Source organism: Daphnia magna, linkage group LG1 (assembly GCF_020631705.1).
Source record: "Daphnia magna isolate NIES linkage group LG1, ASM2063170v1.1, whole genome shotgun sequence".
Lineage (NCBI taxonomy): Eukaryota > Metazoa > Arthropoda > Branchiopoda > Diplostraca > Daphniidae > Daphnia > Daphnia magna.
The window spans coordinates 16,766,316-16,785,383 of record NC_059182.1 but is presented as its reverse complement, the minus strand read 5'-3'; the positions used below and the strand labels follow the sequence as shown (position 1 = coordinate 16,785,383).

Below are 19,068 nucleotides of genomic sequence, written 5' to 3'. Positions count from 1 at the left end.
TTCTTATGTTTGTTTGCCTTCATTACACAACAGCTAACTCTTTAGCGGCTTGTTATAATTCCAACCGAAGAAAAAGAAAAAATAGAGCTTGTTAGTCGTTTGTGCTTTGCTGGCCTTTTTTCTTGTTGATTTGACGATGCCGCTGGGGTTTTTATTCATTATAAATTTAAAAAAATCTACCCTCTTGAGTTCTCTCTTTTTTACCTTTTTTTTTTTCTTTCTAGTTTTGATGTTGGACGGCCTTTTTTTCTTTTCCTCCCCCCGCAGCCTGGGCAATATCTCGATTCTCCGCAGTTAAAGACAAAAAAAAAAAAATAGGAAATGGTTGGGAGGGTAAAAAAAGAATTGAGAGAGGTCATTAATTTCAATCGACTTTGTTTCCAATTTTGGAATAAATAAAATGCCCGATCTTCTATTTTTCCGAAAAAAAAGGGAAGGCGCAGGGTCGATTTCAAGTCTGGACGATATTGTGTATATCTCGTTGATGTCCACGCGTCCAGCATTTTATAGCAAGAAGAGATCAAAGAAGCGGATTCTTAAGACCAGTTTGATTTAATTTTTGTTTCCCTCTTTTTGAAAATGTGTGCTGCCATCGACTCGCTCCAATTGGCCAGTCGCAATCAACATCAAATAAAGGTCCCTAACTTTGATTTGATTTCTCTCCGACTTGAAAAAATGAAGCGAAAATAGCTTCTTAAAGGCGACTGCGGGGCTGCCGTCGTCATAATGTAGAAAACAACATCGTCAAGTCTCGACATCAAGTGCTTTTCTAAAGCAATAGTCGGAGACGGTGGACCCAAAAAATCAGAAGAAAAGGGGCCAGGCTAAAAGACAATTGAGCGCGTGTCGACCGGCTGTCGCGACGTCTCCAATGGCTTTTTATTGCACCTCCGCATCTTGGAGACCTGTTCGATGTGTACTGCTGTTGCCACGGAAGTTTTTGGCGGATCAAAATCGGCTCTTTCTTCCCCGTCCATCTTGCAGGTATAATTATCCAGGACAGAAACAGACGGACACTGTAGCTGACAGACGTTTGCGCGGCCCTTTCTGTCCAGCCTGATGCTCCCGACACCATCTGTTTGATCTTCTGCTACAGTCCATCTTTTATTTTTTTATATATATTTTTATTTCATTTATTTTTTTTTTTTAATCTTTTGCTTTGCTTTCTATCTGTAATTGCAGTGTGGGCGGGTAGGGACCGTTCGCGGTGTGTCTGTGTGGGCGCTCGCGTTTCTGCTGCTCTTGTTACCTGTGTCTAACCTTTTTATGCACGGTTTGCTTCAAACACCTTCATTTCTTTCGGTTTAACCAATTAGATTCTTCAAAAAAAGGACTTGTAACAAAAATTAATAAAAAGGTAGCTCGGAAAAAGAGTGGTCGCCATTGACCGGCTGGCGCTATATTGACCATTGGACGCGAAACTTGACTGAAAATAAATGTTTGAAAAAAGGGAGAATCTGTGCAGAGAGTTGGAGGGCGAGAAACGACAGGGCCATCAGCAAGAAGATCCCGATCAGAGGGGGGAAAAAAAAAGCAGGTACGTATATACAGTAGGGGGTAGGAAAACAAGAACATAAGCCAAGTACGGCCAAGAAGAGAAGTATATCCCTTTGTTGTTCGTGTATGCTCTCTCTTTGCTTCCATCTACGTCCATTGTCCTTTATTTTTCTTACATCAAAAAAGGTGGAAAAAAATAGAAATAAATCGGTCCGTCTATTATGGCACTGTCTCATTTCGGCCGAAATTCTCTTTGACGCACAATAGAGCTGCTCGCAGTCTAGCAGCTCTAAAGTCTACTATTGGCATTCTGCTTGCCCAATGAGCCGGTGTGATCCAACGAGATGAGATAATTTACTTGTCATTTCTCTGTGTCGAAAAAGAACTGCTACCTATTTACAAAGTATATACCTGATCGTGCGATTTTGACCGCTTCGTTTGCCAATCACAGACGAGGCTTGTAGACATAATACAGTTCCACCGATGGTTGCAAACAAGAAATCTCTCCCTCTTTAAAGACCTCATTTTCGGATTTATCCCTGTCGCCATAGCTGGAAAGTAATAGACAGCTAATAAAATAAGGATCAGTTTGTCTGTTTTTTTCAAACTTTCTCATCCGTAGCGGCAATGGATTGAGTTACTATGCGCTGGTGCCATCCATGTTTCGTGTAGTTTGATATCGTAAGGTTGGAGAATGACGAAAACAAGACGGAATGGAAGTGGGGCTGTTGTTGTTGAGTCGGCAAGACAACAACAACAACAACAACAACAAAAAAGAGAGATACGGTGGCAGAAGGGCTTCGAGTAAAAGAAGAAGAAGAAAAAGAGTGGGACCCTGAAGGAGAAATGGCTCGGTTGGGGGCGGTCCCTTTCTCCTGCGCCATGAAAACTGAGGCTCCGTTGCCCAGCAGAGTTCAGTCTAGTAGCTGACTTGGTCGAGCAAAGTCGTGCGCGTTCCCAATATTTGTTTTCAATTCCTCGCTACCTTTCGAGTCTCTCGTTCCTGTTGTTGTGCTCGTCTTTTCTTTTTGAACAAACTGTTCTGGATATCGAACTCTATACATTTCGATCCCTCTCATCTCGTATTCATCAGTTGGGACGAGAGTCGATCGAGTGTTTTGTTTTTTTTATCTTGGTCCCCAACAGCCCGTCATTTGCCGCCAAGAAGATGCAGAGTTCGACCGTGTTTATTTCGTTCGTGATGGTGGCCGCCTGCTGTTTGTTGGCCGAAGCGGCCCCGCAAGACTTGGGCTCGCCAATCCGCATCGCCCAATGCCGAGCCCTTTGCTTGAATAAGGTAAAAATCAACATTCGATATAGACAACCACCTTTCAACGCGCGATTCTTAAATATATTTAAAAAACATAAATCGTTTTTCAACAAGGTTTAAAGTGGCTTAGAACTTGCGAGTCGAGGCTGGGCAAACAGTTTTGTGTTGCGCGTTGCGAGAAATCAGGGCTGAACTATCGTCATTGTTTTTGGGTGTTGACGACCGCCTTGTTGAACTGCGTGCGTTCCCCAAAATCAAATATTGAAAGGAAAAGAAAAACAGTTCGCTGCGCTTGTGTGTAAACTAGCGTTTCTGAGCCCGCCGAGTGACTTGACAGTTAACAAGAAAACTGGCCAACACTGGTGAAATTGCGCAATCCATATAGATATAGAGTCAGGTGTCACGCACGAACGACGAACCCCATTTCTATATATTTTTTTTTTTTTTTTGACAGTCATGGCTGTACGCAACTATCGACCCACAAAAACAAACCAAAAGTAGGAAAAAGAAATCAGAAAAAAATAAAAGACTTACAAAAAGGTGTCAGGTCCAGTTCAATTGTGATCGAACGAGGGGGGCGACGACACTATTGAAGATCGCAATAGTTCATATTTTTCAAAGTCTAAAAGCGAAGAGAACCGAGAAAACAAAAACGTTGGACCAGACTGAGAACGTAGAAGCTTCCAACAACCGTTCGATGGTTTATTAAAAGGCAACCCCATGCCGGGTTTTTTTTTTTCTATATCTCTCCCGACCTCTTTTTTTTTTTCTCAGAAAAAAAGGTGTTCATCAGAACCCATAGGCTTTTTTTTTTTCCTATTCCCTTTTTCGTTTTATCTTTTTTTTTTTTCTATTTTATCTCCCTTTTTTCTTCTTCTTCTTTTACATACACGTATAATTTGAGGATATATACTGCTAGCTATACAGCAAGATACGGTGGAGGGTGAAGGTGTTCTTGAACTTCATAAAGCGCCGAGGTGGTTTGATAGGGTGGCACTTTTCAAGCTGTGAGAGAAAAAAAAAGAATTTATTTTTTTTTTATATTATTACACAAATCTTCTTCTTTTTTTTTAAATATTTCTCTTCGATAGCGCGGGAAAAGAACCGGGAGGAGAACATAAAGAAACGTGTGGTGAGGAAATGAGTTGGTTATTAACTTACGGGGGTGCTATACTCTTCCCGTGAACAATGAAAAACAAAAACAAAAAAAATTACATGTATGGCCTTGCAATCAATTTCTGTTCTTGTTTCGTTCCATATCCTGCACACACACACATTTTTTCTTTCATATTTTTCATCCGTTGTGTGATTTTTTTTTAATTCTTTAAATCCTGAAATTACGTGTTACCTTGGATCATCTGAACCTGGAGGGGCTTTGAGCAGTTTCCATCACGCACACGCCGGATTGTAACGTGTAATAAAAAAAGCGATCACGATCAGACGCTCGTGCGAGCCACGGCTGCTGTTGTCGATCGATAGGCAATTATATAATCGATACCAACAAAGTAAAGATATATTGAAAAAATGAAACATTTCCACACATCTCGTTACGTACACACGTGTAAGATGAGAAACAAGTCTGGTGTGGTACACGAAAGTTGATGAACCTCCCAATCGTGTAAGGCTTCTTCTCCATTTTCGAATTTCAACCCCCCCCCCCCTCTCTCTCCTTCTTTTTGCCTGAAGACCTTGTATATTTCAAGGGAGAGATTTTTCTTTTTTCCTTTTCATTCGAGAAGAGAAAAAAAGAAAAAAAATGAAAATCCCAGGTAGATATATAGAAGAAGAACCTTCAATGTCTCTAGCTCTATCGTTCTTTTCCAGTCATCCGTACATGTAGACTGCTGTGCGATTGTCGGTGTTCTACGTCCTGGAAAGCCGGCAGCAGTTAAGAAGCTTCTTAATGGGGTTTTTCGCTTTTTTTATTTTTTCCTATTGAAAATAGCTCGTCCCGCCATCTTTCTTCTTGGGGGTTTTTTTTCAGAGGGAAATGTTCTCTGAATAACTAAAAAGAGAGGGAAAAAAAAATCTAACATTTTGCATAACGTACATGTAAAAAACTGTTCCCTTCTCAGGTACAGTAGCCCGTTGCATAAGAAAATGGCCGTGGCATATGGATGGATGAGGGGGGGTTAGTATATAGTAATGCGAAACCATATTCTTTAGATTTTGTTTTTTTCCAACGTTGTTTATCAAAGACTACCTGGAGTTTATGAATCGAAACTATCATCGATGTTACGTTTTCATGCGGTGCGTACCTGACGAAAAAGGCAACTTGATGCCTACACATACAAGTGTGTTCTTTTCTCATTTTTGCACCTTAACGAAGTCGAGAAAAACAGGATGCTCCCAACAACATGTCGAGCCGATCCATCACATCCGGTGTGTCAGTTGGCTTCTTTTTTATGCCCTCTCTTACGCGCAAGACCCTTTCTCTTATTTTGCTCCTGAGCATCCTATACTACCCCAAAAACACTCGGTCTTTGTAATCTTCGTTTCCCAGGGTCCTATTCGCAACGTGGGGCCGCACACCCTTCCGAACATATCGGCTCGTGCCCGTTTCGATATTCCTCTCGAAAACTTTTCATTGGTGGTCATCACCGTACAGAGAGTCTCATGTTTAAGTCATTCAACGAGGGGATAGATAATAGCACAATCGTGTGTGTGTGTGTGTACGTTTTTATTCTCATCTTCCGTGACGAAGGGTAGGGGGTATAGTATATGGGAGCCGCACGTGCAATGTGCGCTTATCGCATCGAAAACATTTTGATGTTGTTACTTCATTTTTGATTATTGTTTTGGACGTGTGTGCGTCTTTCGATATCGTTTGGAAGGAAAGAGCTTTGGGGGTGCGATGTAAATGGACGCTGGAGCCACAACTCGTTCTAGGTGTATACGTCTATACAAGAGGGAAGAAGGCATTGCTGATGATCAAACTTCTTTTTCATCACGAAGAGGATGGCCCATCTGTCATCCGTTGGGGGCCGATTACTCAGTGCGCGTTGGACGGCCTTGATCTTTTCTTGGCCAGCTGAGATACTCTACCCCCCATCCCGATTGCCAGTCAAGTCTCATGACAGTTGAGACTCCCGAAACAAAGAATAAAAACGGTAGGAAAATGTATAAAGAAAGCACGAGCAGCGTATTGCAGTTTGGTCTGATTGTTTCTCTTCGTCTTGTTTCAATTTGCCTTTTTTATTTTGACGAGACGTTCAAACATTGCAGCTTTTTAAAATTTCTAAATAAAAGTGGACGAGTCAAGAAAGAAAAGATATCCTTTTAAAAAGATTGTAATCAAGTGTCATTTCTCTTTTCTAAATGTGTCCAATCGATTTTTATTTCTTACTATCTCGGGTCATTTTTCTGTCTGGCCCTCAGTCGACAGTATCGTAAGTTATTGATACGCTTCCCCCCTCTCTCTCAAACTGCCCCCCCCGTTAAATCTAAGAAAGGTAGAGAGACCAGGTAGTCAAACAACAAACCCACCCAAAAAAAAAAAAAAAAGAAAGAAAGAGAAACACTATAGCAAAAAGTGGGACTATATGTCGCCTCTGTTTCAGAGACATAAACCACCGTTGTTTTTCTTTAAACAAAAAAAATCAGAGACATCGACAAGGATAGAAGTGATTCGCCGAAGAAGAAAAGCTGAGCTGTTTCAAAAGATACGAATTCGATGGCACAATTAGATACTTTTCTTTTTCTATAGAGAGTCTATACAGGTAGATAATGTAGCAGAGCGCGTGTCTTGCTGATTAGTTTCGTCTCTTCTTTCAAATGAAATTAGATTCTTAAAAAAAAAGAAGAAGAAATCCTCCCTTTTCTAAAGAAACACGATGATCACAACAGGTACAGCACACGGTGCGTATTTCACTAGATAGGTATACACTTGGAGAAGGAAAAGAGAACGCTAATATAATAATTGCTGGGTCCCGGCAAACAAGTCCGAAGACCAGCTGTTCTAAGTTAGGGGGTACTTGATGGGGTCAGCTGGTTACTGTACACTTCATTTGTTTTTTTTGCTCTAATATTTCTTGATCGAATTCTAATTAGCATTTTTTCAATCCCACTGGCTGGGTTGGCCCCTATCATTTTGATTTGTTCCAATGTTTTCCGTAAATGTCTTGAACGATTCTTCTTTTCTTGGATGGGCAAGGTCATCGCCATGTCTCGAGATGCTCATTCGACACGGACCCAAAAAGGTCCGAACCGGTTGGGACATTTGCGTGTTTAGCTACACATCGTTTGTTTTTTTTGTTTTGTTTCTTCTACCCAATTTGGTCGGCCCGAAATCCTTTGAGCAACTCGACCTTAATGAACGATGATGATGACCCTCACATTCGGTGCGTGTTCATGTCTGTGTGGCTCCATTTTTTCGGGGGGGGTTTGTTCCTTCGTTCATCTGGTTGTTATAAAAGAATCGCTAGTAGCTGCTCTGCTATCGTGTTTAGTTCTAATAGAAGACGTTACATGTAAAACATATTCATATACTCTAAATTTTTTTTTTCTTTTTTAAACATGAATTGTTGTGTCACGCTTCATTCAACATGCTGATCGCACTGCGTGTGCTATGCGCAACTGAATTTAAATGGTTTCAAATCTAAAAGAATTTCGAAATGAAATTCTTGTGTCGAATTCCAACAATGATTGCATTTTGCTCAATTGTCTAATGAGATGTCAAGACAGGATGCAGCCAGTTTGGGGGCAGAGTCGAAATGGCGGAGTAAAATAGGATATGAGAATTCATTTTGTTTTTCCTTAACAAGGGAGTTCATTGAAGGACGGAGAGAGAGCAACGGGTCGGAACAATTTCAGTTGCAACTCATTAGTTTTGTTGATAAAAGTGCAGCCTTATAAAAGACTCACTAAATGCTTGTACAAATCGATATGGATACAGCATATATGAGAAGAAACACAGTCCTCTTTTTACAGTGTCTGTGTGGTCGTCCAATCTCAGCTGTTCTTCAACAATAGACGAACCAACATTTTCTATAGGGGGGAATCTCAGTCAAAAGGGTTTGGTGTGGGTGGCCGAATCGAATACGGCTCACTGATTCGATTATTATTTTTTTTTTTTGCAAAACTTAAAAAAAAAATCCCCTCTGATTTTGTGAGGATCGTTGAAGTTGAAAAAGATTCTCCGAGGCCAAAGAGTTTTGGACTTTTAATAAGTTTTTGTATATGTTCCCCCTGCAATCTTTCCCAAGGCTTCCAACAGTGCGTAAACTCCTCCCCCCTGCGCAGTTGAAATATCAGAAGAACAACTCGTTAAAAATAAAAAAAAAAAAGAAACGGATCTTTGTTACGCAAAGGGTATCATCAGAAAAGATTCACAAAAGAGAGAAAGAAAAAAATTCCAAATGTCTAATTATCCAACAACAGCAAGTTGAATTAGTTTCTCATGCCATCTCCTTATATTCTCATCTTTTTATTCCCCACCAAAAATTTAATTGCTATACTATCTACATGTTACAATGTATACGGTATATATATACTCTTGTAACTGGCGGTCGCATCATGAGTATCATTCCCGAAGCCGACCGACTCTTTTATTTTATTTCACGCAGCCGCTCGGCTACTGCTCCTGCAGAGAGTCAATTCAATCGGCCACATGGATCATTAAAAAAAATAATAATAATTTTTTTTTTTTTAAGCGGAATAAGCCCGTTGGCGCAACAAGTATCATCACGCATCGTCTCTTTGGGTTTTTCTGCACACGGTCGCACGCCCATTGCACATACCGTGCGGGACTGTGTGTAGGGTTCATCACAAAACGCTTGAGCGCTCACAGCTGTGTAATAACCACTGCCGAAATGGGGTTGCCAGTATTATTTTTTTTTTTTTCTTCTTCTTTAATGAGAGCCGGTCATTAAATCTAGATAAAAATTACGTCTCCTATAAAAATGCACGTACCAAAGAAAAAGAGAGAGAAGAAATGCTTGTTTGTTTCATCGGGGGGGTTGGATTGCACGCGTTTGCTCGTTCGGTGAACGCGGTACCAAACATGGCGCCGCGACTGGTCCACCATATTACCGCACCGAATCGGAGACGGTCGTATATTTATTTCAAAACGTCTTTCTATATGTTGTCTACATATAAAAACCGTCGCGTCTTCCCTTTTTCTTCTGGGATTTTCTTTTTCTGGCATTATTTTTTCTTGATTGCTACGGGGTGGCGTCCTGGTTGAAATCCCCATCACGTACACCGAATGACGGTGCACTCGTCGTTGGGTTAATTTGACCGGGAAATAAATGGACGAGTCCAATGATATGCCCTCAAATAAACATTCGAAATTAGCGCCAAAAAATCTTAAAAAAAAAAAAAAATGAGAACCGCTTTGAACTTTGTGGAACGATTTTATTTTTACATGGCAACTGAGCGCGCGCGCGCCATATCGTTTGAACTGCAATCGGTCGTTAAACAAGACGCATCGAGTCGGTCTACGACTTGGTCTTGTTTCTTGTTGTCTATTTTTTTTCCATCTAATTTGCCTTGACGATGCCCAATTTGCACGTCACGGACATGGCGTCAGACTAGACGCTCTCTTTCTTTTTTATTAGTTTTTCTTTCGTCTTCTGCTGGCCCGGATCGATTACACCTTTTCTTTCAAATTTCGACCCGAATCACAGCTATAGTTTTCAACATTTTTTGTTTTTTGTTTAAGGTTCTAGTGTGGCGCGTAATTCGAACCTGAAACCTTGGCCTTAAACAAACGGGACTAGACACACATATCGTGTATACATCCTTTTGAAGTATACACACACACACATAGTTAGAGTGTATATTGTAGTGTGTCGGGGTATATTACACATAACGAGCCATTACGCCGCAAGAAACTCCCCGCTCTTTCCCCCCTACCAAAAAAATAAGAAATTTGATGGTTTCGCATGCCAATGACTCTGGAACACTTTCGTAGGATTTTTTTTTTTCTTCTTTTTTTAAGAATAATAATAAAAAAAAAACAGGAGAGAAGCCATGAGTGAGAAACGGCCGCAACAGCTGTCCAACCGATGTTGGTGGATCTTGTTACGCTCGACTGCTTCACCCCATAATATTTCGTGTGTTATATTAAGCGAAACGAGCGTGTCTTTTAAGAATGTTGAGACTGTTTTTTAGACCCCGCCTTGCATGTTATTACATGTCGGCAAAAAATAAAATAAAATAAAAAAGGACAGAGACGCGAAACGAAAGCGAAATGATTGCGCCCGTGAACTGGAAAAAGAAAAAAACAAGGAGCTTTCACTTGCCACAGAGAAACCAAATCGTTGCGTCTTATTATTTTCTGGTTGGTTTCGTTTTTGTTCGTCTGTTAATGAGAGCAGATTTACCAAACGGCAATTAAGTAACAGCCGACTTTCTATAAGGTGTCAAATGGCTGTGCAAAAGTAAAGCGGCAGCCACTTTCGCCGTATTAGAACGAGGTCAATTGCCTGTTATTTACACACTGCTGGTGGCGTCAATGTCGATGAATCACACACTGTGTGAGACGTTCATTTGATCATTCATTTACCGTTTCAAAAGAAATCATATTATTTCTTTGGCCTTCTTGTAATTCGAAAGGCGAGTCCAACTCTCTTTTAAAGCTGGTTGGGAAATGTCTCTTTAAAAATTAAAAGTCTGTGAGAGCGTACAAAAGAAAATAGCGCTTGGTCATGGGAAACGATAATCATCATCATAACAGTTCTCTCTCTCTCTCGTGTGTGTAAGGCATTTTTTTTCATCACGCATAATTACATATCTTGTTCTCTTTTTTTTTTTTTATTGCAGTTTGTCCGCAACGATCGACACGAAACGCTGTGCCAACAGGATCCCGACTGCTTCACGGTAAGTTTTAAAAGAGCGCCAAAACACGGCAACATTTGAAAGAAAAAGAAAAAAAATCTATTTCCAACTTTGGGTCGTGTGTTATTTCTCTGCTGCCGATGAGTGAGCTTTACAACGTCGATGGAAATGAGACAAGTCATATTACATGAAAAAGTCTAAAGAAAGAAAATGGGAGGAGTCACATGAATATACACACACATAGTAGATATGCATACAACAGCAGGGCTGTACATTTCCACTTTTATTCCGCCGTTTTTTGTTGTTGTTTTCTTTCACTTGGTGAAAAATAGTGGCAACTTTACGAGTTGTAGATTAAATACAACTCAAAAAAGGATGCAATATTTCCAGACATGAAGAAAAGGGTAAAGCGGGGGGAAAAAAAAAATGGAAGACGTGCGCAGCGGGAGTTGAAAAAAAAAATATTAAATCTGCCCGTTCTGCACGGCAACACAACAGCGTCTATCTCGATCCCTGGCTCTCTCGACGACAATACAAAGTAATGACGCATTGTGTGTACGTTCGGTCGTCATCTGCTTCCCTAATCTTGGGCTTCCCAGCTTTTTACCTCTTCTCTTTTTCTTTTTTTTCTCTCCCCCGTCTAAGTTAGAGTCATGTTTTGTACGGGCACGCCACACGGGGGCACACGTTGAACAAACAGACCCATTCGAAGAAGAAATGCAAGTTTTGCTCTCGTGTTTTCGTTAGCTGCGCTTGAATTCTTGTTATTCCTGTACGCTATTTATTTATCTATCCGTCGTATTTTTTTTTTTTTTTGAATATTCTTTATCCCCATTCTTATACTCCGCGTTATTATGGAAGACCCGGTCAACACCTGCTGCTCTTTTCCTTTCAAAGGATTAATCGTAGAAACGAAACTCGTTTATTGCAACGACCCCTCGTATATGTACAAGTAACAACAGATGAGCGTCTTTATATTTATCTATATTTATTTTTAGGGAAGGGGGGGGTTTCCATTTGTTTTCATCAAAAGGGATTTAGTAAATAATCGGAAGGTGATTAGCGCAGCGAGAAGTCGTCGACTTTCTCGTTAATTGCCGAATGGATTTATCCTTGTCTTGTCACGAGGTAACAACAACAATAGCTGCAAATAACGCATCGGGGGTGCCTTCCGTTAGTTTCCCTCTTTTTTTCTTTGTAATAGACCAGACTAGTTTTTTTTAAAATCAAAAGGCGATGTAATTGCTCTGACGTCACCAACGATCGATAGTTTCCAAATCCAATTTTAACGTAGGCAGAATGCAATTCAAAGGGTTGATGAACTATTGGATTAAAAGAGGAGGACGATAAACGAATGTAAGAGTGAAAAAAGCTCATTTGATAGTAACTCAGGGGTGGGGATGAGGTCTGACGGGCTTTGTTTAACCGTGAAATAAGAAGACGACTATTGGCGGCAGGTCTATAACACACGGACGACCCCATAATATAGAAAACAAAAGAACCATATCTCGAGCTGTATTGATTATAGTTATCTTTTGATGTGTCTATTATTCAAATGAGAAAGAAAAACAAAAAAATTGTAATCTTATGTAATTGTATCGTTCGTTCTTTAAATCTTTCTTTTGTTTTTTTGTTTGATTTTTTAGTGCTGGGAAAACTGTGGACTTTTGCAAGACAACCCAACCGTCTGGTCTCGCATCTGCAACCAACCGAGTGTTTGCGTAAGTTTGAGCTCCTTTCCTTTTGATTTTGCGGGGAAATCGGAGACAGGTAGTTTCATTGGCCAACCGTGGTGATAACAGGGGGCTATGATACTACGTATATTTGCATAAAGCGGAGCCTCTTAAACAGTTGTCTTCTTTCAAAGCCGCTCTTTTTCTTGCTTTCTTTCGGCTAAACGCTGTTCTATGATAGAGAGAGCTCCTTTATTTCTTCCCTCTTCTAGTTTTTTTTTTTTCTTTTCTTTTCGTTCCTCTTTATGACCATGCAAATCAGCACGACCGAAAAGGCAACGATTCACGGAAGTCAATATCAACTTTCGCTTTATTATTTGTCTCCTCGTCGAACTGTTCCACTCGCACATTCGACCTTGTTTTCCCTCTTGAAAACGCTCTTTCCAAAAAAGGGGTGGAGAAACCGTATTTTTTTTACAATCTCTTTCTAGACTCGAGCAGAACAAACATTCGAATTTTGGTGGTGGGAATCGAAAGGGGGGGGGGATATATATTTATAGAAGCGGGGGGCGGTGTGACTTTGGAAGCCACACTTTAGAATGGCGTTGAAGAGCCGAGTTTCAAATGCGTGGGACTCGTTTGCATAATTGGCCACCGGTGGTTTTTTGTGTCTCGTGTTTCTCCCCAGAAAAAGAAAAAAACTTGCGCCAAGACGTCATTTTAAAAAGAGGGGACGAATAGAAATAAACTGGCGGCTCCGTTTAGGGTCCACAAAGTCCGCAGGGTGCGGGGGCTCCTTAATAAAAGAATAAAAAAGACTAAAGCTTTTCTTCTTCTTATTTATTTATTTTTTTAAATAAAACAGAAAGCAAACTAAAAAGATTGGAATAAAACACACAAAAAAAAAATTATGCATATTTAAAAGTTGAGACGTCATTACATCATCAGTTTGGCTGTCACGCGGCTGTTTTTTCTTGGACTTTATAACAAGCCCGCGAGCATCTGCTGGTCCATCTAGCACACCAACGGATTTCACTTTGCTCATTTGGGCAGAACCCCAAATTCGTATATTGAGCTACTACACACACACACACACACAAAATGAAACAGCTGAGTGATTTCAGTATTTGGCGATTCTCTCGATTCACTGTCACTTTTTTCTTTCTATTCAATCAAATGACGTCAACGAAAGCACCGGAAAACAAAATAAAATTCTTCATCTCTGCCAGTTTGCTCTTTCTCGATTGGCTGAATCATCAGCCAAACACCCAGACCTTCTTTATTTGTGTGTGTGTGTGGATGGCATTACGTCAATTCGTCCTATCGTTTCTTCACACGCCATTTCAGCTGCCGTTTTTTTAAATTTTTGAGAGATGAATCGCGCAAGGAAATGACGTGAAGGCCAGGCGCTAAGATTGTTTTGTTGCAAGTTTGATATGGATCCCGAATTCGAAATTGGGCTCGTAAATCATCACTTGTTGAGGCTATATGACGAAGCAAAACTAGCCCCCCCCCCCCTCTTCCACTTGACCATTTTTGGGTACTTGTCTTCATGGCACAAGTCCATAGATCCTCAACAGGCACAGCTTCTCTTTTTCAGGGTGGGCCATGTGGGCAAAGTTGACTGTAAACATCTCCGAACAGTTTTTTTTTTCTTTCCCACTCTTGAAGGAGCTTCTTTAAGTTTTTCTTTTTTTAAAAATGAATGTTTGTTGATTTCGTTTCTATGGTGTATAGTTCCCTGGCTGTTTGCAAGCGTGTCAATTCTTCCAGAACGCGGATCTACCTCAAAAGGATCCGGTGATGCCGACCTCTGCCGAGCCAAGTGTTCAACTTGTTGGCAATTTGGCCACCTGGCCACGTCCATCCGATCGTTCGTCCAACTCGAAACGCGAGAAGGAGCGGCTCGTCTACGCTGTCATTCAGAAGCAGAGCTCCGGACGTTGGCGTCAAATCATCCAGGTAAAACAAATTATTATTTGTATTTTTATTTTTATTCTAAACAAATCATCATCACGCAATCATCTATTTCTATCCCTCATCTGTTTCCCTCTTTTTTTCTTTTTCTTCACATGTCATTCAACCGAACAAAATCATGGGAACCTATTCAAAAACCAAAAACAAAGTTGTTTGGGAGTTTTTCTTTTTCTTTGATTTTGTTTTTGGCTCGCTGATGATGCTCTCATTCTTCTATTCTTTTTTTTCTTTTTTATTACGTTTTCTCGTTCTTGACATTTTCCCAACGCCCATTCTGCACTTGTTTTTTTTCTGGCTCTTATCCCGATGGATAAAAGAAAGAAAGTCTTTTATTTTGCCCTAGTCAAAAGATGGTGAATGATCACCTGACCGTACCGCCCCATCGGCCCGTCTATGTATAACGAATCGGTTCATTATCAGCTGAGCAGCTTGTAGTTTCTCTATCTAAAGATGTAAGGAAGCGCTCTCATTAAAAGCGAATCAACCAAGGGTCGTAGAAACGAAAGCGCCGCTAGCCCGGCCAGCTCAAACACAACGCTCCCTTTTTCTTCTCACGAACGAACGCAACCTGTCCATCTCCAATTGGATAATTTTTATTTTTTTTTAGATTACTAATCTAGAACGAATGCAAGGAAACGAAAAGATTTATATTGTATCTTCTATATAAATATAAAGCAGACGAGACTCTGAATGTTGGATAGTTTCTTCTTAATATCCGCACAGGATACGCGTTCCGCCAAAAACTACATAGATTGACACACCAACACGAAATGTGGTGAAAAAACGGATACTTAAAAGTGGGGGACCACAAAAATGTAACGATTGATAGATGTATAATGGACACTCGCATTACACGCATTCCGAAAGAGATGGCGAGATTCTTGAACGCTATTCATAGTTTAGACAGCTGTCGTGCTCGTTTTGAAAAAGAAAATTGATGGAAACATGTGTAAAGACCTTTTCATTCGGTTCAATTCATTGAAAAAAAAAATAATTATCTAATAAAAATATCTGCTGATTTATTGTCGAGAAATTCCCCCCCCCCCCAACTCTCTTTTGTTGCGTCATTTACAACAATAGCAAAAAAATGGACGCAAATCTCAGCCATTTCGGGCTGTTATACATCCATTAAGAGACAAAAGAGGTTAGTTTTTTAATTCCCCTCTTCTACCTGTAACTTTCTTAAAGCACTCAGAAGATTTGAATAACGCGCATCTCAGCCAATCCCGCATATTTAAATGAGATGCAAAGTCAATTAGAAAATGAAAAAAAAAAAGAGTTTTCTTTTTTTTTTATAATTATTTTTTATCCCTAATATCTTCAACGTCAAACGGTGAAAGAAGATTCCAAATCTATAAGTCATTAGATTGTTGTGCAACCGAGTATGGATGAAATCGATGGGATATCGATAACCGGCCGTCCCTTCCTTCTCTTTTTTTCCCCGCTCAATTTGAAAGACCATCAATGTCAAGCTTAAGCTTATGGTGGGAGGACGGGTTAATCGTATGACGCAAGTAGACAAAAAAACCTGTTGGCTATTTTTATTTTTATTTATTCATTTTTTTTTGTTGATCGGCTGCGTTTCACTGTAGCAGACATGAAAACAGATCGATTCCGGCGCTGTCTCTTGCTGTTTGTGGAATGTGATCGTCAGACTTGACTAAATTTGGAAAAGAGCTCTCGTTGCATTAGACACACACACACACACACAAAAATGAAGAAGAAAACAGACAGCAAAAGGAGGGGAAAAAAAAAAAGATGACAGCCCATCTCAAATGTCTTCATTTTTTTCCCTCCCTTCAGCCGACTGGCCCGTATTTCTTATCAGAAAAAAGAAAAATTGTATATAAATGTTCGATCGGAACTTAATTGAGCGTGCAACCCGCCGATGCCGCCATCTTCTATTCTCTTATATATTTTTTTTTGGTTTTTGAATAACGTAAAAAGAAAGAAAAAGAATAGCAATCGACATTGAAACTAACCTCGTTTAGTAGCTTTACAATTTCATTCGATACTTGCAAAACTGTCTAAACAATCACAAAGAATAGACGACAGCCCCGTGTAAGGCGTTGATATCGCTGATTTCGGACTCGGTATAACATTGTCTATTCAACATTATCTGCAGGCTCGAAAAAGGCCGCGCCCTGCCGGTTTCAATTGAGCTCAGGCCGTTTCCCTTTTTCGATTATTTTGATTATTTTTGATTTGATTCCCATCCATCCACGGAAGAGAAAAAAATGTCGGATTTGAAAAGAGATAGACACACGGCCAGACAGATAGAGATAGCAGCACATATAGACCTAAGAGGTTAAAGCTATAAGATAGACGTTGAAGCACATCAAACGAGTTTTTATTTTTTATTTCCAGTTCCTCAGACTCCAGCAGTCCTGTTTCCACGTGAACGGAGCCCTGAAACAGCTGGGCCCCGTCTCGGTCGATTATCTTTGGCCTCCCTCCCCCCTAAACACAAAAAACAACAACCAGAATTGAAGAAAATAGAGATAGAAAAAGACGGTGATGGACAGAGACGAGCGGTCCTCACTTGGCTTTGGGCCCGGTTCATTTAGTGCGTGAGCGACACGCACGGATGAATCCCTCCCCTCTCTCGCTTGGTTGTGTAATGTGTTTTTCTCACCTCTATATGAAGGAACCCGGATCTATCCACCATTTTTTTTCCAGACATGATGCATGTAGGCAAAGGCCCACAAGTCACAAGAAAACCGGTTCACATCATACACGGACTCGTGTGTAAAAATGGACGTTTTTCCCCTCCATTCTGTTTAGCTTTTTCGGAGAAAAGTGGAGGAAGTATCTCTGTCAAATATGAAAGATAAAAAGCCGAGCGTATAGAGAAACAAAAGAGGAAAACCGCCGAACCAATTGTTTCGGACAGCTTGGAAGAGACGATTCAATTCAATAATAAACAGTTGGAGAAAGTAAAGAAACGATACGGACAGCAGACGGACAATGTCACACATTTGGAAAGTGCGTGTTAGCCTCTAGCCTTTTGCGTCTCTTCAACTTTTCCTCGTCTTTCTTTCATTTCTCGCTCAATTGAACTATGAAAACAAAACAAAAATCATCAAAATTCAACCAAATATTCAAATGTTTTTGATTTGATTTTGAAATAGACGGCCGAAGAACGTTGTTTCCTGCCATCTGGTGAGACTCCGAGTTCGGCGGCTGGCAACCTGCGCGTCTTGGCTGTTGGCGGACGCGGTTTGGTGGCTCTTTATCGGCCTGAACACGAAGATTCGAGCACGGAAAATGCCATCGCTGCTCCTCTTCCGGCTTCCGACGTGGTCGTCGACACGGACTCGACTGGCCAGCAGCCGTTCGAACTGTCAGCCGAAGAAAAATTAGCGGCGCAAGTTGAAATTGTGTCCATGTCTCCAGCGTCGCCGTGGAAGCTCAGGGAAGTGTCTCTCATCCACCAGAAGGTTTTGGTTATCGCCGAAGTGGCCTGGCCCGTCCAACGATCTTCAGACGGCCAATCGAGCGATTATTTGGTTACCTGGGAAGTGGACGGCGGTGGACTTAAAGGACATCTGTACACGGACGCCACATCGGTGACCCTGTCTCTATGGCCCGAGACTATCTACCACATCCAAGTTGATTTAGTCACTTCCACATCGGATGCCATTCAAATGCGCTCCGCTCCATTGACGATCGATACCCACAAAGCGACGGGAGTGGTCCAGTCGGATGAAACGAGACCTTTGCCCGCTGCTCCGCTCATCGATCGTCTTCCGTCATCGTCCGGCAGTAGCAGCGGATCGGGCCGACGATTAGAAGCCACTGTCGGCGTCGGGGCGGCTGCTGGCGTCTCTTTATTTCTATTGGTTCTGGCCACCGCCATCGGCATCCGTCGGCACCGGAGGGCCAGCATGCGTCTCAGTGAATCTCCATCAGCATCGCCGCTGCCCCGTCATCATCACAGACCGAGCACCATCGAGAGCCTGGCCGTCGTCAAGACGATCGACGGTGATCGTGTACCGTATCACACGATGCAACCGCCTTGCGCTGTGCATAGTCTGGAACATTGTTTATTCCCGTCACGAACGCATCGACTTACTGCCCTTTATCATTAAAATGATTGGTCTAATCATTTGATTTTGTCTTCTCTATTTTTTTTTTGTTGTTTTTTTATCACACAACTGGAGTTTTCCTTTAACAGTTCACGCCCCTTTTTTTTACTCTTCTGTCTCTCTGATATAAATAAGCCAAAATTGTACAAACTGTAATGTATATTATGCTAAATGTTGTTCTTGTGTGTCTCTTTAATTGCAATGATTTTCGTTTGAATTTTCTGCAAAATTGGACGTTCTTTTTTTGGCAACCCGTTTTCCAATCTACATAACTCGTATAAATAAAATATATATATATTTATGTATATCTCCTAAAATCTAAAAAAAAAAAAAAAATTCAAAATAAGCAAAACAATCCGCCCCCCTTTTTACCTTTTCACCCTCTCGCTGTGTGTCTGTGTGCGTGTCTTTGTGCGAACTATGTCGTGTAAATACAACAGGCCAAGGTTTCAAAAAAAGCCTTTGACAAAAGAAAAATCAATCATCTCTCGCCTTTCTTTTGCGCCTATTTCATTTTTTTAAATTCAATAATAAACTATCGATTTTCTATTTCCCGCAACGAAAAACACTCCTGACAGCTGTTGCAAACGGCCAACAGAAAGTTGGGTGGCACTTTGGACGCACACAAAGTACGAACAGACACAGGTATTTGTTTTTTTTTCTTCAAAAGAGTTAAGAATAGTCCCACGTACGTGCTCTAGTCTCTGTTTATTTTATTTTTGGTCTGATGGCGCAAAGGATTTCCTACATAAATACATGGCGTTCTCTTCACAAGGTCGTATAA

General features: G+C 40.9%; 1 protein-coding gene across 1 annotated transcript; it reads left to right on the top strand.

Moving 5' to 3' along the window:
• The first annotated feature begins 2,494 nt into the window (after positions 1–2,494).
• LOC123475800 lies at positions 2,495–18,761 on the top strand. The gene is made up of 5 exons (XM_045178852.1): positions 2,495–2,794; positions 10,532–10,588; positions 12,193–12,267; positions 13,957–14,181; positions 17,328–18,761. The coding sequence occupies exons 1-5, from the start codon at positions 2,666–2,668 to the stop codon at positions 18,285–18,287; spliced, it is 1,446 nt and encodes a 481-aa protein (XP_045034787.1). The 5' UTR covers positions 2,495–2,665; the 3' UTR covers positions 18,288–18,761.
• The last annotated feature ends 307 nt before the right edge of the window (positions 18,762–19,068 follow it).